This window comes from Eschscholzia californica, unplaced genomic scaffold (assembly GCF_041429995.1).
Source record: "Eschscholzia californica isolate CP2 unplaced genomic scaffold, dmEscCali1.0.p SCAF_2, whole genome shotgun sequence".
Taxonomy (NCBI): domain Eukaryota; kingdom Viridiplantae; phylum Streptophyta; class Magnoliopsida; order Ranunculales; family Papaveraceae; genus Eschscholzia; species Eschscholzia californica.
This window is the reverse complement of record NW_028238309.1, coordinates 33,828,925-33,849,968: the sequence shown is the minus strand read 5'-3', so window position 1 is coordinate 33,849,968 and position 21,044 is coordinate 33,828,925. Positions and strand designations below refer to the sequence as shown.

The 21,044-nt window shown below is 35.8% G+C and overlaps 3 protein-coding genes across 3 annotated transcripts; 2 read left to right on the top strand and 1 right to left on the bottom strand.

Moving 5' to 3' along the window:
• Positions 1 to 5,212: 5,212 nt before the first annotated feature.
• LOC147557495 (uncharacterized) lies at positions 5,213 to 7,122 on the top strand. Its single transcript, XM_086658875.1, has 3 exons — positions 5,213 to 5,447; positions 5,677 to 5,994; positions 6,074 to 7,122. The coding sequence occupies exons 1-3, from the start codon at positions 5,213 to 5,215 to the stop codon at positions 7,120 to 7,122; spliced, it is 1,602 nt and encodes a 533-aa protein (XP_086515001.1).
• Positions 7,123 to 7,852: 730 nt separating this feature from the next.
• LOC147557494 (uncharacterized) lies at positions 7,853 to 9,794 on the bottom strand. The gene is made up of 5 exons (XM_086658873.1): positions 9,747 to 9,794; positions 8,950 to 9,662; positions 8,560 to 8,719; positions 8,125 to 8,480; positions 7,853 to 8,042 (listed from the first exon to the last, which is right to left on the bottom strand). The coding sequence occupies exons 1-5, from the start codon at positions 9,792 to 9,794 to the stop codon at positions 7,853 to 7,855; spliced, it is 1,467 nt and encodes a 488-aa protein (XP_086514999.1).
• A 3,350-nt stretch (positions 9,795 to 13,144) lies between these two features.
• PSBR (photosystem II subunit R) lies at positions 13,145 to 15,289 on the top strand. The gene is made up of 5 exons (XM_086658345.1): positions 13,145 to 13,323; positions 13,764 to 13,822; positions 14,141 to 14,196; positions 14,637 to 14,689; positions 15,043 to 15,289. The coding sequence occupies exons 1-5, from the start codon at positions 13,161 to 13,163 to the stop codon at positions 15,135 to 15,137; spliced, it is 426 nt and encodes a 141-aa protein (XP_086514471.1). The 5' UTR covers positions 13,145 to 13,160; the 3' UTR covers positions 15,138 to 15,289.
• The last annotated feature ends 5,755 nt before the right edge of the window (positions 15,290 to 21,044 follow it).

Sequence of the window (21,044 nt, the reverse complement as noted above, 5' to 3'; positions counted from 1 at the left end):
ACTTTATTTCTACGAAGGACTATATTTTAAATTTTGAGAAGGGCTTCTAGACAATATCCTTTATTAAAAAAGCTCAGTCATCATTTTCCCTTCTGTTTTATTATATAGATGATTCCTAAAATCAAGTTCAAGAAAAACTCCGTTTGGGCTTTTGAAGAGCCCGGGTCAATTTCGGAAAAATATGGTTTCACTCTTAATGATTTTCAAAATCAATTTTAAGAAACCCCCGTTTCGAGCCTTCGGGTGGACCTAAACAATTTCGGTAATATTTGGGTGGGACCGAGAGAAAAGTTTACACTTTCGTCAGAAGAACTCTCACTCGGGTCAAGACCCGTAAAACTTCGGTCCATGGTCCTAAGTCAAATTCGAAATAGCGCGGTACAACCATGTCAAGGCCCAAGACCTTAAGGTCAAGGCCCAGTCATGATGGTCCGGCCCAAAAGAGAATCAGGTGGTGCATAGGTCCGACCCATGCTCGGTTCGACTCAAGGCCGAGAGCTTTGGGTCGGGAGCTTTGGGTCGTGCCCAACACGCTCTGGCCGAGACCAGACGCGTCTAGACGCATCTCGGTCTCGGACTAGGCTTAGGACGCGTCTGGCCTATGGCCGAGCCTTTGGGATGTCTCGGACCAAGTTCGAGACTCCCTAGGCCGCCCCAGACGCATCCCAGACCATCTCGGTCCTAGATCGAGATGCCTAGGGCATCCCAGACGCGTCTAGTGGTAATCCATGCATCTCGGGTCAAGTCTGAGACGCCTCGGAACTCCAAGGGATGCGTCCTAGACGCGCCCAAATCATGGGCATGCGCAACCAGGAAGCTTCCTGATCGCGTAATGGAAGCTTCCTGGTCGCGTCCTCGCCGCAGGCCAGCATCTTCTCAAGTTTAGAAACTTCTAAAACTTCCAAATTTTTTTTTCTTTTGCTTCCAAAGCTGTTGTCACCTCTTGTTTAGAAACTTCGAAAAACCCAAAAACTTGTCGTTTTTCAACAATTTCTAAAATCAATGAAGAACAATTCTTTTGAAAACAATTTTCAATATCGAAATCAATCAAAAATCGAATCTTTTGAAACTCTTTTCAATCATCAACTTTGAAAATCAATTTGAAAACTTTTAAATCATATTCAAAATCATCAAATTGAAGCCTAAAACACTTTTAGACATAACTATGTATTTAATCAATCATGGATTAGTCCGAAACTTAACAAAAATTAGCTATTTGCAAGAGGCTCTGACGCCACTGTTGCGTTGTGGTGTCTTCCCAGTGTTCTAAGCGGAATCTCAGACATGTCATGTCTAACACTAGTATGGGCCCAAGATCATCATGCATAAGCTAATAATTAACTAAGAGTTTAGGATTATCTTAATCGCTAGTTTTCCCTTGAACTTTTTCAATCGAATGCGAAGACCAAGAACCCCACGTGTTGCTCCTCTACTCAAGACACTCGAATGATCAATTTGTTATCCCACCTTGTAGCTAGCTAGAACTCTAATTGTGGTTTGATTAAGAATAACTCCTTTATTTTAACTAGTTAGATAGCTTGGGAATTAGCTTGCTTTCTCTCTCTACTTGATGTTGTAGAGTAAGAAAGCTTCTTGAGAAATTTCATACCTTATTCAAGTCCCTAAGAGACATTATATAGAACTCTAGTTAGAGTCCAACTCTAATAATGTTTTCTAAAAGTCCCTTTTGAATAAGATTAAGGAAATAGTCGAGTTTCTATTTTCCTAATTCCTTATTATTGGTCGGCCATATCAAACCCACCTAGGGCAGATCTGGACGACCCCTATAGGACCACACGGCCAAGCTTGGTTGTGCCCTTTGGGCCCCAAATCCCCTCATTTGGTACCCGGTCCAAATACCCTTATTTTGGGCATTTTGTGCTATCTTTGCCTAAACTTTTTTTAGTGTTATAAGACATGTTTCGGGACTCTCCCATGATTATATGTCTCATCCCACTAATCATTTCATCCGATCAAATAGACATTCTTATATGTAACCCGATGTAGGATCCGGTCGAAGTTAGCCGCGAATTACTTCGTAATTCGACAATCATAGTTGGTTTCTAGCTAAACACTACGATCACTAAATCATCCGGGACTTGATGATCTTCTTCATTAATTGTGCTATCCGAAAAATTACTTGCATTGCATCATTGGTCGAAAGACATCTCCTTCAGTTAATAATCGTGGATTACTTCACCAAATGGATCGAGGTCGCAATGCTGATACGACCCAGAACGGAAGCCATCATAAGAGTCCTTTGGAACCAGATATTTACCCGGTTCGAATTCTCGAGAATCCTGGTCATGGGCAACGGACCTCTGCTCAACAATACTCGTCGAAGATCTATCCTTTCATTCCTGAAGTGGACTCCGTTTCTACAAATCCAGCAAAACCAAGTCAGATAAGCATAATATTATTATATCTATTTGTTTATGTAAATATATATATATATATATATATATATCAAGTTTGTTTAGGTAGAAGAGTTGGTGGAGTAGTTAATCAAATAACCTAAGGTGTAAGGTTTGACTCCTGTGAGTTACACCATTTTTTTTGAATAATTTTTTCCTTTAAAAGGGGCACTAAAAGAACAAATGTAGACATCAAATAACAAAATCCAATTAAAGTTAAAATGTTAAACATGTTACACATTCCCTAATTAATACGGAGTTTAAAAGACAAAACCATTTAAAGTAGTTAACTACTCATAGAAGTCTAAAAGACACCTAAATAAAAGAAGAACAAAAATTAAATTAAATTAATATTCTTATAATTTTTTTTCTTTTCTTTTTTTTTTCTCTTCAAACTTCAATCTCTCATTTCTATTTTTATTTTCTATAAGGGCTTATTGCACAATTACATAGAGGAAAACTTCTTTTTTCTTTAATTTTTCTTTGTTTTCTATATTTTGTTTATGTTTAGATTCTTATTATTACCTCTAGTAAGTTAAAATTATTATGTTGATTAGTATATACTTGTGTTATTATCGCATTAGATTGTTAAGACTCCTATTTACGCGGCTCCGAGAAAAGAAAGAAAAAGAAATTAGATCGAGATTTGGTTAATCACAATCAGGAACTATAGATCAATCGGTGCTTCTAAAGGAACTAGGTCAAATGGCTGTAAGCGGACGACTCTATAAGCACCGGGCCCAACAACTATTTTCTCTATTGGCGTCGACCAATCTATAAGCACCTAACCCTAACGAGACTTAACCCTAATGAGATTCTCAACCCTCATTAGCAATGAAGTTATTATCCGAATTTGTGTTTTGAAATAGGGTTTTTTCCAACTTTAACAGAGCAATCATTATTTTCACGAAAAAGGTTAAACCAGAGAGTTAGACGAGGATTCTAATGCTAGATGTTATCTTAAAGCAGCGAAAGTTAGAGGATAAACATTTAAAGATATGCAAAACTTCACCATGTTGAGGTAGAGAAGCCTGCATTCAATTAAGAAGACTCTGCAGCACTTGAAACATTTCTAATTCCACTTTTTTTTTACCAATCTGGATACATCTAATTTGAGGTAGACTGAACTAGGCATTTAAGAAAACTGCTAAAGTTTTGGAGAATCTGGGTTTTGGGGGTGGGTGGAGATATGAGGAAGAAGAGAAAGATTTGAGGCATCAAACCAAGGTCAAAAGTCTGGAAACATGTCTCCCTCTTCTCTCTTCTGCCTTTGTATCTTTTATCTGATCTTAATCATTTGAGTGTGAAATTACCAGACAAAAAAGGGTCGGAGGAGCCCTAGTTCGCTCTACATGACGAGTGCTTATAGAGAGATTGGGTCAATGATCGATGACCCGAGTCTTGAAAAACCCCGCCTGCTTATTATGGGTGTTGCTTTTAACAACACTCTAGATCAGTTCGTTAAGAAAAACAAGCTGAGACTAATAACTCATATGAAGCGTGTTTTTTTTTTTTTGATGAAGAGCATATGAAGCGTGTTGATAAATTATTTTTTTAACTTAAGTGTAAGGGGGCCCGTCGATATGTAGAACTAGGGCCCCCAAAATTCAGGGTCGGTACTGACTAAGTCGGAGGCCCCTTTACTTCCTTTGTTGTTGGCTTCCTGGGATGCCTTTTGACCCTGGGGCTCAAAGTAAGGCTCTACCCGCTTTGGCCCCTGGATCGGTCCTAATTGTACCGTCACTCCAATCATCACCGAAATAAGAATTTAATTAAAATAATATACTTCCATGAGGAAAACAAGTTTAGAATAAAAAAGATGTTACCACTTTATAACATTTTGACTTTTTTTTTGTTGAAGATAAAAACATTATAACATTTTGACTTATTGGTAACTATTTTGTTAATGGAATATTTTATAGGTAATGCCTAAAGTTGTTAGAGGCAATCTTGATAAAGGTAATTCCTAGTTTGATTAAACGCAATGGAAAATGAGTCATTAGGTAGTAAATAATTTCAAAATAGCTAAAAAAGCCCTAATCTTTTACTATTAGGGCTTTCCTACCAAAATATTAAGGCTAATTAGAAGTTAGGTTTAAAATAATTTCATTAATTATTATTCAGGTCAAAAGTTTAAAAGAATTTTATCAATATTCCATTAATACCCTTAGGTCTATTTTGCTCTCTCTCTCTACCTCATGACTGCAACTCGACGGGAGAAATAGGGCACAGATTTTCGATTTTGATTGGGGAGAAGACGAAAAGAAGAAGATGATTTGAAGTTGCTTCCATCACTGATTCATATTTAGTTCTAGTTCTTCTTCTTATCTTGGTTTTCTTTTTATACAAAGAATTAGGGTTTTTCATCTTGCGGAAGTTTTAGTATTCGTCCCGTGATTTGTTCATCAACTATTCGATTTCGTTTCCTCAGTTCATCGTCTTCATCTTCTTCACTGTAAGTTAGTTTTCTTCATCTTTAACCTAGTTGTATTTATATAATAGATTGTTATTTATCTTTTGATTTGTTTCCTCTGTTTATATTCCTATACTTGATGAATCTTCAAACCTATATATGTTTGTTTTGTTTATGTATTATAGATTGCTTTATGTTTAGTGTTTTGATTTTTTTTCATACATTTGTTTGTTGGTTCTGACGATTATCAATTTCTAATGAATTTTGTTCTGCAAATTGTGTTTGCACAATCTGGGTAGAACTGCAACTCGTGTTTGCACAATTGAGTAGAACATTGCTTTTGTATTTGCAGCATTGTTAACAGATTTGTTTTGATGTTCAGGAAATGGAATTAGTTGAGTCATCTAGTGCTTCATCTTGTTTTACTCAAGCTGATTCTTCATCGAAGTTGTTCCAACATCCTCTCCGGTCTGAATCTTGGGGATCTGTGTTTACTGAAGTTGGTCAGAAGTTTGAAGGAGGTGCTGATCAATTTAGGTTTGCATTGAATAGATATTGCATCAAATTTGGTTTTGGGTATAGAATGAAGGGGAACCATGCTCATAGGGTAGTACGTAGCAGTATGTCCGGTTGAGGGTTGTGGGTGGAAGGTTCATGGTTGTTCAAGGTTTGGTATTTCATCGTTATTTTATTTGAAGAAATATGTTCCTGAGCACACTTGTGGTGGGGGGTTTACTGATATAAACAAACCAGCAGTTCATTCTCGTGTTGTATCTAATTTGATAGAAAGTGAAGTAAAGGTTGATCCGAAAAAGAAAAACAAGGCTATTATTACTACTTTCCAATCAGATTATGGTATTAAAATCCCGTATTATATTGCTTATAATGCAAAGAAAAAAGCACTTGATTCTGCATTTGGTGATGAGGAATCTGGATATGCTAAACTTGATTGGTATACGAAGTCCATTATGAAGTGGAATCCTGGTAGTTATGTGCAGCTACAACTTGATATGGACACTTATCAGTTTGAAAGGGTTTTTATAGCATACGAGGCTTGTATTCATGGCTTTAAGTACTGCAGGCCTGTTATTTGGATTGATGGGACGCATCTTAAATCCAAATATAAGGGGACTTTGCTAACAGCTTGTGCAAAGAATGGCAATGAAGGTATGATTTGTAAGTTAATGAATTTGTTTAACAAGTCTTCTAGTTGCAATTATTTATTTAACTACGTTTTCTTTTTCAGGATTTTTTACTATTGCTTTAGCTGTTGTTAGTGTTGAAAACAATTCAAATTGGAATTGGTTTTTGGAGAATTTGGCTCGTGTTGTTGATAGAAGTCGTACATATACTTTCTTATCTGATCGTCACCCGAGTATTATCAAAGGAGTTAGTGATCTTTTTCCAGATGCCCACCATAGTTATTGCGTGTGGCATATTAGGAACAACTTAGTTAATGCAATTGGTTATGGTGCTCAAAGAGCAGATTACATTGAGTCTTTGTTATATCGGGCTGCTCGTGCGTTGACTAAGGATGAATTTATCATTCATTTTAAAGAGATGGAGTTAGTAGGTGGTAGACGTTTGACGGATTTCTTTAAGAATTGCCCATTTGAAAAATGGGCAAACTCTTATTTTGTCGGTAAAAGGTATGGTGAGGTTTGTTCATCTTTATGTGAGAGTTATAATTCCTGGATTAGAGAGGAAAGGGGTATGTCGATAGTTCTAATGTTAGAAACCATTCGTGTACGAATGATGGAAATGATGCAAACAAGACTTGAACTAGCTGGAAAATGGACTAGTTTGTTGTGTCCGGAGATAGATAAAATCATAAGACAAAGGCGTAAGTTCGGCTCTACATGGAAGGTTGTAAAATCATCGAAATTTGTATATGAGATCTTTTCAACACCAAGCCAGTTAGTTGATTTGAGTTCGTTCTACTGTTCATGTTTGAAATGGCAAGTAGAATGCCTCCCATGTGAGCATGCTATTATAGCTATCAAGTATGATGGACGACCTATGGATACATTTGTTGAACAATATTTTACGACCGAGAGCTTCAAGAAAACTTATGAACACGCCATTATCCCCATTCCAAACAGTGATGAACCCAAGGAGTTTACAACAAATGAGACGATAATCAATCCACCATCAAATAAGAGACCACCTGGTAGGCCAAGGAGTGTGAGAATTAAGAGTGCTGGAGCAGCCAAGTTTAAGAAGAAGAGAAAATGTGGACGTTGTGGCAAGTTATCGCATCACAACAAAAGAACGTGTGCAACAATATTGAATTAAGATTTATTTTGACATTCATTTCTTTATTGTTACTCTATGTAAAGGATTATTTGACATTTCAATATGATATGTTTGTTTTGGTTAAATGTATGAAAATGTATTGTGTTGCAGGTAGTTCTAGGTATACATTTTAGGTTACTGTGTTGCAGGCCTGATGGGAACAATTTGATATGCAACCGTTTGTTTGCATCTGTGTGAAATGCAACCATTTGTTTGCATCTGTGTGAAATGCAACCATTTGTTTGCATCTGTGTGAAATGCAACCATTTGTTTGCATCTGTGTGAAATGCAACTATTTGTTTGCATCGATATGTCCATACAAGCCAGTGCCTTCAAAGAGTTTTCTCCAAATAAATTTAATGAAAATGTTGTTTGCATTTTGTTTGTTTATTGCAAGCAGTCATTAAACAAAAGATAAATTATGGGGGTTCGGGGGCGAAGCCCCCGATTTTTTGAAAAACATTCATTATACATTTAATATATATGTTATTGTTCACATTGTATAAGATTCATAGATGAATAACTTAACTTCATGCTATGCTAATCTGGGATTGACCTGAGTGTAACATTAGCTTTTGAAAAACATTCATTTGCATTGAGATTTAAACAAACATATTACCTAATTATATTAAACCCTGATGTTCAAACACTCCCATCATCTTTTAAACAAAATTAAGAAAATCAAATTGTACCATATCAATATTCAAATGTTAATCAATAATGCAGAGTTTTAATCTTCACTAATTGCTCCTGAAACCCAAGGTTTGTTTGCAGAATCACTCAAGATTGAAACTGCAATTTCAGCTCTCTTTCTGGATGCCATCTTATCCATATCTTCAGGCCATTCTACATTAGACTCTGGGAATTCACCTCTTTTGAATCTTTCAACATATAGAAGCACATACATTCCACAATCAACCCTACATTACATGATAAATTAATTAACATTCATAATTTTTATGGCAAACATAATGAAATAAAAATCAATAAGTTTATACTTACGAATTTTGCTGTTTTGGGCATTTTACTTTTGTGATCTTTTCATTTTTTTTGAGGGGTTTATCTGTCAATTCTAGTTCATTGATTTTGTCCACCAAAGCATTAATGAATAACTTTGCATCCTTCGAACATCGTGCAGTTGTCTTTGGTGTGTTCTTCATAGAATCATAATGAAACCATTTTTGATGCATTCTGTCGAAAGCAACAAGGTGCCAATGGAACCCTTCATTACTTCCATCTGCAGAACTTGTGTTGAATGGAAATAAAAACCAAGGACTACTCTTTCTATAACCTTCTTTCAGCTTCTTGTTTACCAACTCTTCAATTGTGCCTTTGGAAGCATTAAATTTCATCAATGTCTACAAATATAATGTGGTTCATCTAATTAGAAAACTAAACTAAAACAAATACAAATTAGTAATGATTTAAATAACTTACCCATATAGTTGAACTGAAAACAGTTGTGAATTTGTTGAATTTCAGTTTATGTAAAATATACCAATCTATTATTTGACTGTCAACAAACTGATTCATAAGTAGTGCTTCAATGTATTCTCCAAGGATGATTATGTTTGTATTCCTGTTCCATGCAATTGAACTACAAAACATATACAATGTAATTAGTTCAAAAATAGATTGCAACCCACTGTTTGCATTTACTTATTGCAACTCATTGTTTGCAGACCAGAGTATGCAACTAACTGTTTGCATGGCAGTGTATGCAACTAACTGTTTGCATGGCATTTGTTGCAAATCAATGTTTGCATAAAGTAAATGTGTTGCAACTCACAGAATTAAAAATAAATTTTGAAGTAAATTTGTCATTACCTTTTGTTTGCCAATGCATAGAATTCTTTAACTATATTCATTTCTTCTTTGTTGATAAGGTTCCAAATTTCCGAAGTATCCCACTTAGCAAATGCATCATTATCTCTCACAACAGTTAGAGTTTTCGAAGTATCTTCAGTTACTTCTACCTTCTCAATTGCAGAACCCCTTGTTATGTTGCATTTTACTTTTAACTTCTTTGACTTGGATTCTTTCTTCTCAGATGTATCAAAGTCCGAAGTTTCATCCTTTTCTTTCCTTTTTAGGTTAGTCTTTGTACCAACCTCCTGATTTTGTTTTTCTGAACTTACTTGATCTCCATCATTCAAACCCTTCATGTTGATGGTACCTTTTGACTTTGAAGCTACTTTTTTTTCAGTACTTTTTGACTTTGTAGCTGACTTCATCTTTGACATGTTCTCATCAACTTCTTCACTGCACTTTGTTTGTTTTGCAGCTTTCAATTGCTCATTTTCTTTGATAAGAATCAAATTTGATTCTCTTATGCAGTACAGTTCTTCTTTCAACTTATCTATTTCTTCATCTTTAAACTTCAAAGCTCTTTTCTTTTCTTCACAATCAGCTTCAAGTTTCCTTACTTTTTCTTCAAGATGCTTCGAATACAAATCATCAGCATTTGAAATAGTTAATATTCCACCAGCAATCAACTCTTCTTCACTTTCAGAGAGTGGAAACATAAAATTATCTGAAACCTGAAATTGAACAGTATGTTTAAACATATGAAAACATCATATGCAACTAACAGTATGTTGTTTGCACCACTGTGTTATACAAACAATTGTTTGCATAACACATGTTTGCAAACACATGGTTGCATCAGACATGTTTGCAAACACATGGTTGCATAAGACATGTCTGCAAACACATGGTTGCATAAATAAAATGACTACAGTATGCAAATAAAAATTTAGGAGAATATTATAACATACCTGGTTCTCTGATATTTCTTCTAATGTTTGAAGAAAATCAAGCTTCATGTGATCCAGACTCCATCTCAGAATTCGAGGACATTTGTCCTTCTTTTGATGGATTCTTCTATAGAGGTTCGTATGCTCACAAAACCAAAACTGCATAAAGTTAAAAGTAGAATAGTTGTTATACAGTTCAGACTAAGTAATCAAATTACACGAAGTTAATAAATCACACAAATAATTGATTTTACCGGAAGTAGAAGAAGACATCCTGATGCCTTTGATGGTTTATCAACATTTTCTTCAATTGATTTCATCATGTATTTGTGAATCACAGTAGGCCATGAAATAGATTTGATGTTTTCAATTGACCTGACTAAATTTGTGAATGACATTTGAATTGTTGTTCCAGCTTGTGTCGCGAAAAGGAATGATGAAGCTAAATGCATTATCATCAATTTAACAAGATCATCTGTATGCTCATTTTTTTCTTCAATGAACTTTTCAACAACAGTTTCTATAAACGCTGTAGAAACCTTATGAGCTTTTTCTCCAAAGTAAGTTCTAACAAATTCTTCTTCTTTTATCCCTTCAAAGGGAGAAACAGCAACACCTTCCTTTGGCAAACCCAATAGGATAGCCACATCATCTATTTTAAATTCCATTTCAACATCTCCAAAAACAAATTTTCCCCGCTCTACTGAATATCTACTGACCAATTCATATATGATAGAGATTGGTCTTTCGTAATTTGTTTTCTCTATTTCATCATTGTAAAAAGCTTGGAATAATCCCCCGAAAGGTGATTCTGATAAAGCTTTTACTTGGTTTAAACTTAATTTCTCATATATTTTTTGCATGAAAACTGCACCATTCTTCATAGTGCTTCTATAACATGTTGTATCATATTTTTTCTTCAATACCTTGTTGCTGTCTTTTATGACTATTTGTTTTTTTTCTTCACCCTTTTTTAGCCATTTCTGCACACATAAAGAGAAACTATTAATGAAAATACTATTTGCACAAGTAGAATTTCCATATGAGCTAATGCAAATAGTGTTTGCATACCCCAGTTGCATATCTACTAGTGCAACTAGGGTGTGCATACCCTACATACCAAAACCATTATCAAATAACATTTGGTATGTAAACCCTAGTTGCATATCTACTAGTGCAACTAGGGTTTGCACACCCTACATACCAAAACCAATATCAAATAACATTTGGTATGTAAACCCCAGTTGCAAATCTACCAGTGCAACTAGGGTTTGCACACCCTACATACCAAAACCAGTATCAAATAACATTTGGTATGTAAACCCTAGTTGCAGATCTACCAGTGCAACTAGGGTTTGCACACCCTACATACCAAAACCAGTATCAAATAACATTTGGTATGTAAACCCCAGTTGCAAATCTACCAGTGCAACTAGGGTTTGCACACCCTACATACCAAAACCAGTATCAAATAACATTTGGTATGTAAACCCCAGTTGCAGATCTACCAGTGCAACTAGGGTTTGCACACCCTACATACCAAAACCAATATCAAATAACATTTGGTATGTAAACCCCAGTTGCAAATCTACCAGTGCAACTAGGGTTTGCATACCCTACATACAAAAACCAATATCAAATAACATTTGGTATATAAACCCCAGTTGCAAATCTACCAGTGCAACTAGGGTTTGCACACCCTACATACAAAAACCAGTATCAAATAACATTTGGTATGTAAACCCCAGTTGCAGATCTACCAGTGCAACTAGGGTGTGCATACCCTACATACCAAAACCAGTATCAAATAACATTTGGTATGTAAACCCTAGTTGCAGATCTATAACTGAAACTAGAGTTTGCATATTCAATTTAACACCATAACAAGTAAGAGAAAAATCATGTTATCAGAATCCATTAAACAACCACGAACAACAAAAAAATATGTTTAACAAACCAAATGCTTCTGTAAAATTTGACTGATTTACAAACCCAAAAATTTCGAAAAAATCCAGAAGTCGAAGAAGATGAAGTATATTTTTAGTGAAAAAAATCTTGAGAAATGGAAGATTTAGTGAATTTATACTTACTTTAGTATTGATCAAGTATATTTTAGTGAAATCGAATGGATTTGAAACCCTAGAAGTCGAAGAAGATGAAGCGTCGTGAAGTCAGCGTCTCTGCTATTCGCGAGGGAATAAAGAGTTTTGATTTTTTTATTTCCGAGAAATCTTTATATAGGTGGGATACGGGGCGTCATTTTTTAATTTGTTGAGGGTGGAGAGGAGAATTTACTGTTTCGGGACAGCTGCGGGATTTTTTTGACCTTTTTAATTATTTCCAAATGTTTCAAACCTTTTCAACTATTTTTCATTTTTTTTTTGACCTAAATAGTTATTATCCCTAAACGCAATGTGTATTTTGGAGCCAATACCTCATTCATTGTTTAACCTAATGGAGTCAATTGCCATAAGGTCGTCAGACGACGACCTTAATTTTTTTTTTCTTCTTTTTGCTTCTTCCTTCTTCTTCTTCTTGCTTCTTTTTCAACTTCTCTCTACCATCTATCTCGTATCCCCGACGAAGGGGAGGAGCCCCTTCACCGGGAATGTCTGGTTTCCAAAAGAATCAGACCTGATTTGGTGTGGCAACGAAACCAGACGAGATCATCGCCGGTTGAATAGAAGAAGAAGAGAGAAGAAGGCAGAATAAGAGAGATTTTTTTTTGTTTCTCTTAAGTTAAGGTCGCCGACCAGAAACCATCGTCGGTTGCTCGACGACCTTTGCCGGAGAAGGAGATGACATTGCTTCTAACTAAATTTAGTCAACTTGATTTGACTAAGTCTTGGAGGCAAAACATATTGTCTTTAACAACTTTAGACATTGTCTACAAAATTACCCTTTGTTAAATATGTTTTTATAACTTTTATCATATTAAACTAGAAAGACATTAGTACTCTACAAAGCATTCCTTTACTCTTACTTATCAAAACACACCTTTTTTTTTTTGTTGAACTATCAAAACACACCTTAGGTACCAGACAAAAGAAAATTATTTCATATATTTAGTTTAATAACTGGGAACCACATAAATGTTGATTTATTTTCTTGTAGGTGAGATGAGATAGAGGAAGGATAATGTTCAGTGATTGCCTTATCACAAACTAGCCACTAAAATAAGTCCACGTGTCAACTAGAAACCTCTTCCCTTGTTACTCTTTCTTGGTTGTGTATTTAGAGAGAGAAGCTGCACACTGGTCAGGTGTTGAGAGAGAAAGAGAAATGGCAGGGTCTGTAGTGATGTCTTCCTTGAGTTTGAAACCTTCTCCATTTCAAGAGAAATCAGCAAAAATTATTAGAGGCCTTCCTTCACTCACAAGGTCATCTACTTCCTTCAGAGTCCAGGCTAGTGGAGTCAAGAAGATCAAAACTGACACACCTTATGGTTGGTTCTTTTTTATGCACTTATCCATTTGTAAATATTGTTGTTACTTAACCAATTTGTGCATCTCTCAACAAAAAAAAAAAAACTAATTTGTGCGTAACTTCACCTATATATTACTACTAAAAAAACAATTTGCGCATAACCTATGTATTACTACTAAAAAAACTCTGGCTTGAATTTTGGAGCGGAACGCAAGTCGATGGTCGGCTCTAATGGATAAATCCATGTGGAGGGAGAAACAAAATGACCAATTGGAGCTGGCCAAATTATCATTCGGCATGTGGTCCGCCGCTCCATACAAATGCTGATTTTATACTACAAATTTTAGGATCAACAAATATGCTTCATTATATTAAATATATTATGTCCTTACAACTAACATATATGTAGAACAATGTTATATAAAGGTTAATTTAAGTTTGGAATTCAATTATATATAGGAACTGGTGGTGGCATGAACTTGAGGGACGGTGTTGATGCATCCGGAAGAAAGCCAAAGGTTGGTTCGCCTCCTGCTCTAATTCATATCTTTTTGTTCAATATCCGTTCGTATTTCTTAAGGCAGTTTGGTTACAAAGCGTAAACTAGAAAACAAGAGCAATAGATATTCTGTATTCTATTTAGAATTTGATATTCAATATGAGTTCCGACGCAACAAGTACATGAGGCAAGGTCAATGAGCTCAAGAGAACCAAAAAGTTCTTTTATCATTTCCTTGACCTAATTAAATCGAAAACTTGGTCATCGAGCATTACCTTTTTGTTATTTTAATTGACTAAAACTATTTACATATTTTGACATTAATCGATTGATACAGGGAAAGGGTGTATACCAATATACAGACAAATATGGGGCTAATGTGGATGGATACAGGTAAAATTATCCCTCAATAATTCAGTAACATTGAGAAGTATTTAAACCTTTTTTTGATAAAACATTAGTACAAATGGAACCCTATATGGCATTAACAAACTATTATAACAGCTTAAAAGAAACAATATTATGAAAATCTAGAACAGATTGACATTTAATAATAATTTCTTTAATCTATTTCCAATAAACCATTATAGTGGTACAATATTGTAACTGTTTGTTTACGAATACTATAACATAAACATCTACAGACAAATGTTTTCGATTTCAAAAGACGTTAGAAAAGCACAAAACATATTGTTATAAAAACCATAATAACACTTCCAATAAATTTTCTTTTATCGAGAGAAAGAAATTGTTACTAAGGTTTGATATATAGTCTGTTTTTGGATTTTTTTTCTTCCTTTGAGACCTAAAGCCATGTATATTTTAATTTGCAGTCCAATCTACAACCGAGATGAATGGTCTCCAAGTGGTGATGTTTACGTTGGTGGTAAGAAACTCAAACTCTAATACTTCTACTACGTGAGACATATATAATGTAGACGTGTAGTCCTAACCATAGAATACGACCAATTACATTTGTCTTACACTATAGGGGTGTAAAGATATATTCTTTTACGACCCTCCTGTCCGATATATCTGAGCCGATAAACCCTTTCAAGCATCCTTGTTAACCCTCCACCCACCAATTCACGTTCTGTCTAATACACCATGTCATCTGGTATTATAACACGACGACTGACTTGACCATTTCTGGGTCCTTTGATGGCTCTCTACAGTAGGACAACCTTGTGTTTTAGTGGTATATTTTTCTGAAACAGAGAATTGTGAAAAATGTTGCAGGTACAACAGGATTGTTAATATGGGCAGTCACTCTAGGTGGAATTTTACTTGGAGGAGCTCTCCTTGTTTATAACACTAGTGCTTTGTCTCAGTAGAGTCATTCTTCTCTCCATTCCTATATAATCACTCAAGTGTGTCTTCTTTATGTCTGTTTTTAACAGAACTAAATATAATTCTAGCAGCACCTGTCAATACTCTACTTTATTTACTTGAAAACTTTCATCAATTAATTACTTATGTTATGAAATGATATGTGTTGTTAGATTGTCCAGTATACATCTGTCTGTATGTTTCAGATCATTAGAGTTTGTTTCCAATTAGCTATGGGGTGATACAATAGCTTACAGATGCAATGATCAGTAGTTGGTTTTACATAATGGCCATTGACACTAGGAAGGAGACATGACTCAGACTATCAGAATTTTCATGTCATTGCTTAGACACTTGCTTCAAACTATATACATGTTCAACCAATTGCATACCATGTGCCCATTATTTGGGGCAAGGTTTCCTTTTTACTGATCTACATTGATTTTCTCTTCTTGCTCACCCTTTAAGAATGCAATAATAACATTCACTTTTTTTTTTTTTGTTGAACTAAATAATAACATTCACTTGATGATTAAACAATATAATTATGGATAGAAACCCCATTAAAAAGGCCAAAACTATTTACAGAGCTACTTTGGCTCTTTAGAGAGTCCAAAAGTTGGAATCTTTTCACTTTCTTTGTAAATAAGGTTTTGTTCTTTACAGAGCACATAAGGACTAAAATTAAATGTTAGTAAGGATCAAACTGAAAAAATATATATATTGATTATAGAGTAGAAGATAGTTTATCCCCTTCATTCCTAAACCCCACCACCAACACCTTCCACCATCCCGACAATCACCACCACAACTGTGAACAATCTACTAGAAACACTAGTAATGGAAGAAACTAACAATGAGGAAGCTACATTAATGGAGTAGTTTGGTTGTGAAGAAGCTTCACTAATTGAAGAGTTTGATATAGAAGAACTCAACCACAACTCTTCACTGGACTCATATAACAACATTGTAAGTGAAGACATAACTTTAGAGGTAAGATAAACTAATTTGTGGTGATTATTCCAAAAAATAACTTAGATTTGTAGGCAGCATCTTTTATAACTTTTACGAACGATCCAAATTTTCGGTGAAATAATGCATAGAACGATGAGCATATTCGGTGACATTTTTACCAAAAAAATTCGGTGAAAACCAACAAAAACTATAAGAAAAATTTGGCAACAAAAAAAAATGGATTTTCGGCAGAAACCACCGAATTTATATCGAAATTTTCGGCCAGAACCAACAAAAAATATGGCAACAAAATCTCATCTTCTTCTATGACAATATTTCTTTGAAAAGTAGTACATAAAGAGCTAAAGAGAAATCTACTTCCACGAGTATATATTATTCAAGATAAATCTACAATAAGTTTTCTTTAAAAACTACCTAAAGAAGCCTTGAAAGCCTAACCCAACAAGATAAAAGTTGAAAGAATGGCTTTAAGAGTTTTTTGAGGGAAGAGATGGTTTTAGATGGAGGGAAGAACTTATTTATAAAATAGGGGTCTAATTCTAAATACCTAATAAGTTGTGATAAAGTCAAACTCTCTGTAAATAGCAAAAAGTGTATCTACAAATAGCCAGCTCTCTAAATAGTTCTTAATAGCTCTGTAAATAGCAGCGACCATTAAAAACAAGTCTTAGCTTGTGTTTGTTTTTTATTTTTCAGATCTGAAATTTGTCCAACTCAGATTACAGATGTTTGGATTTTTATTTAAGCAAATTTGAAAAGTTAGTTGAATTGGGTAATTGTCTGAATGGGCTGAAAAAGAGGCCACTTATTTTAGACTTCAAAACAAATCTGAAATGTAAGCCCAATTTCTGAAATGAGTCAAATGACGTTTGTGCCCCTATGTTTTAGAAAAAAGTTCCCTCTTATTCAGATTTCTACCACCCCTAGCACGCCACCGCCACCAAAGACCACATTACCACCACTGGGGCCTGAGCACTACCACTACCACCACCACCAGGAGCCGAGCTCCACCGCAAATCAGCCTCTCGGTACCACAATCTAAACAACCACCACTACCACTACAACCTAGTAATACTCTTGGTAGAAGTCGAATCTGACGAAAACTTTAGTAAGATCTATGAACCCTAAAATCTTAAATAAAAAGGTCTTAACCCTCGCCGAATTTTGGCGAAGGTCGTGTTGTTCGAAACCCTCGACGGATCTAGCAAAGGGTTTAACTTTCTGATCTTCGACAAAGAGAGAGAGAAATAGAGCAAGAGAGATTATGATCTTCGAAAGAGGGAGAGAGCTTTTATTCTTCAATTGCTTCACATATTCTTTGAGAGAGAGATAACTTTTGATCTTCTTCTTAGAGAGAGATACCATCTGAACTTCGAAGGAGAGAGAGAGAGACACCTTCTGATCTTCGAGAGAGATAGTTAGAAAAAACAACCGTTGGGGATGGGGAGAGTGATCGACAACCATTGAAGAGAGAGAGAGAGAAGGAAAGATAAGAGACTAAGTGAAATAGTAATTAATTTTCTTTGGTTAAAAAAGATTAATAAGGGTTGTTTGGTAAAAAAGATTAATAAGGGTATAATAGTCAATTTTTCAATTCAGACTTAATGATTCAGATTTAAAAAAAAAAAAACTTATATAATAATTCAGTCAATTCAGATTCATCCAATTCAGTTCAGTCAATTTAGCTTCAGCAAATTCGGATTCAGACAAAAAAAAAACAAACACCACCTTATAGAGGCAATTCTTTTTTTTATTATTTTTATGAAATTATAGAGGAAATTCTAATTATAGGAGCAAATGGATCATAATAGTCAACATCTCTTTATGTGAAAACACTTTGATACTTTAGTTAGTGTGTTGTTTTTTGCAGTTTTAAAGGATGAATTCAAAGTCTCAGTTTAGAACTGGACATCCCCCCTGTCACGCGGGTGACCCGGGTTCAGTCCCTGGCAGCGACGCCAAAAACTTGATGGGCCTAAAAGGTTACCCTAAAAGGTCTCCACCCGCAAGTATACGGGCGTCAAGTAATAGTTCCGGTAAGACCGGTTCGTTCCTCAGAGACTAAGTTAAACTAAATTCTAACCTTAAAACTATTGAGATTTAAAAATGGTTTGATGGTGGTAAAATAAAAATAAAATATAAAACTCAAAAATAAATAAAGAAATAAGTCGGTATTCGGAAAAAGGGAACCTAGGGTTTTCGAATCCGTCTTCCTAACAATTCTAACGACAATTTAATTTTGATCTAATTAAAGAGTTCTTTATATAACTCAGGTTTTAGTCCATGAACGGTCTAAAAACCCGGAAGATTTTATCGTTAAAATAGTAGAAACTTTAATAAATTTATCGAGAAAATAATTATTATGACTTCATCTAAAACCCTAGATAGAAAAGATTTAGCTACTCATGCTAGAAACGATAAATATTTGAATTAGTATAAGAAAAAGAAGAAAGAAACTTAACTTTTCTTCGATTTTCCCACCAAACAGAGCCTAAGGAAGTGATTTCCTTCTGATTTTCCGAGAAATCTGCCAAACGCACCCTCTGGGAAAATGATTTTCTCGTCTTCCCAGAAATGGATTTCCTCTGGGAAATTTATTTTCTCATCTTCTTCAACTTTCTTTCTCTCTCTAACCTCCTGTTTCTTTCTTTCTCTCTACTTATAACTCTCTGTCTCTCTTTATCTTTATCTGTTCTATCTCTCTCTCACCAAGAAAACAGAATATAAAAGGAAAATCGAAAACAAAATAAAAGTAATCGTTCATTACAACCGAGTCTCTCTCTACAATATCTCTCTGTCTCTCTCTCTAACTTTCTCTCTTCCTCTGTAATCTCTCTCTCTCACTCACTAAGAAACTAAGATTACAAAGAGAGAAGCAAAAATCAAAAATTAAGAAAAACTCAAAAACGATGAGCTCTCGGTTATAACTCTTTCTCCTCTGTTCTTTTCTCTAAAATCGTGATATCCCCCTCCCTTCAGCCGATAGCTCTTCTTTATAGACTTTAGTTGCCCCAGCCAATCTCTCTTGTTTCTGTTTTGATTCGAATTCAATCGAATCTCTCGGTTTAATCGGTTTCTCTCTCTATCTCTCTCCCGGGTCTCTCTCTTTCTGTTTTGATTCTCAAATTTTATCTCTCAAAGAATCGACCTCATCATCTCTATTTTAATTGCCCACGAGAGAAAGAAGAGGTGAGAATCTACATCTCCTTCCGAGATCCATCTCTCTCGGTTTTCTCTCTCTACATCTTTAACAATTCTTGAAGAAACCGGGAGAGAGCCAAATTCAAATTTGCATGGTTGTTAGGTGAGCCTGATCCCGTGCGACGCAGCCTATTGGAGCATGTACGACAGTGATCTTTGGATCGCGAGATCAAATCTGACGAACACCTGCCGTTGGATGAAAAATTCCGTGTACAAGAGCACCCAAGTAACACAAATCGCAATGCACCGAATCAAAGCCTATAACTCATCCCGAAAACACCTGAGAGACCCACCAAGCTTCCCGACACTATACCACGAACTCCTGGTACCGTCAGATCGCGTTATGTCCTCCTGATAGATATGCGCCACGTGGCTCTAGGTGTTTTGGTCAAATGATTTTGACCCCAATCTTTGACTTCACCTAAATTGCTCGTCCGGACCCCGATTCGACTTCCGTTTTCGCCACTGGGTTCGTCTCGGACTCTTCTTTTTATCTGAGTACTAAAAATTCCAGAACACCATAACCTCCAAATGACCAAAATGCCTTCAGGTATGTCTTTCTCTCGATCTTATCCGTCTTTCACACTGAACTCCGTAAAAGACACCTGGACAAAAGAAACAAGTAATTTGTGAGAGTAACTGCTCGAAATGGACTAACTAACCCGAGTTAAGAGATTCAGATGGGACATTTTCATGTCTCATCACCGACCTTCCATGTCGGGACTCAGGTGACAAGGTTTTGTCAAATCCACCTCCCTAACGACTTTAGTGAGGGTTGTCTGATGAGACATGAAAATGTCTCATTTGAATCTCTTAACTCGGGTTAGTTAGTCCAGTTCGAGCGGTTACTCTGATGATTTGTTTGATTTTCTTTCTCAGGTCTCATATACGGAGTTCGATGCGAAAACATCGTGATAAAGACATACTTGAGGGGCATTTTGGTCATTTTAATGACAAGGGTATTCTGGTCAATGTTAGTGCTCATGTGAAAGGAAAGTCCATGACGAGTCCGTAGACGAAAACAGAAGTCGAATCAGAGTCCGAACGAGAAAGATAGAGCGAGTCAAAGTTTGGTTCCAAATCCGTTGACCAATGGTTAACACAGATGTTGTAGCAACACTTGGCGCGAATCTAAGGAGGGAATTCAAATTTCGGTATACTGTCGGGACGTACAAGAGGGCACTAGGGCGTGTTTCGGGATCAGACTCGGCTCTGATTTAATACATTTAGCGCAGCGATACTTGGATGCTACCAACACGATCCGGTGAACCATACTGCAACACGTCTTCATTGACTCGATCCAGCGGTCTCTTTCACGGTGAATCATGCTGCCACGGTGCTCTACGCTACACCGAATCACTCGCCCTTAACGCCAGCAACACGGGTCCTCTCTGGTTTTAGAGAGAGAAAGGAAGGTTTTATTTCCTTCTCTCTTTCAAACCGAGAATGGAAAGAAGGAAAGAAACAGAGAGGGAGGTGGATTGGTGATAGAAAATCGAGAGAGAGAAGGAAATAAATCGAGATACAAAAGGAAAAAGGAAGATTGGGCGAGATGTTTTTGGTTCTTATAAAAGAAGAAGATAGAGAAATAAGGGTGGCATCTCGGGTTAAACAGAAACGAAAGTAGAGAGAGAGAGAGAGAGGATAAAAACAGGAGAGGGAGAAGGATTAAGGAGACGGTTGAGAGGAGGAGATCGGTTTTAGAATAGAAAAAATATAGAAGGAAGAGTTTTAAA

Coding starts and splice junctions, on each gene's coding strand:
- LOC147557495 (XM_086658875.1), top strand. CDS start 5,213: ATGGAATTAGTTGAGTCATCTAGTGCTTCATCTTGTTTTACTCAAGCT. Junction 5,448..5,676: donor TCATAGGGTAGTACGTAGCA/GTATGTCCGGTT, acceptor CTTTCCAATCAG/ATTATGGTATTAAAATCCCG. Junction 5,995..6,073: donor TGCAAAGAATGGCAATGAAG/GTATGATTTGTA, acceptor TTTCTTTTTCAG/GATTTTTTACTATTGCTTTA.
- PSBR (XM_086658345.1), top strand. CDS start 13,161: ATGGCAGGGTCTGTAGTGATGTCTTCCTTGAGTTTGAAACCTTCTCCA. Junction 14,197..14,636: donor GCTAATGTGGATGGATACAG/GTAAAATTATCC, acceptor TTTAATTTGCAG/TCCAATCTACAACCGAGATG. Junction 14,690..15,042: donor TGGTGATGTTTACGTTGGTG/GTAAGAAACTCA, acceptor AAAATGTTGCAG/GTACAACAGGATTGTTAATA.
- LOC147557494 (XM_086658873.1), bottom strand. CDS start 9,794: ATGTCTGATGCAACCATGTGTTTGCAAACATGTGTTATGCAAACAATT. Junction 9,663..9,746: donor CATGTGTTATGCAAACAATT/GTTTGTATAACA, acceptor GTTCAATTTCAG/GTTTCAGATAATTTTATGTT. Junction 8,720..8,949: donor TATGCATTGGCAAACAAAAG/GTAATGACAAAT, acceptor TATGTTTTGTAG/TTCAATTGCATGGAACAGGA.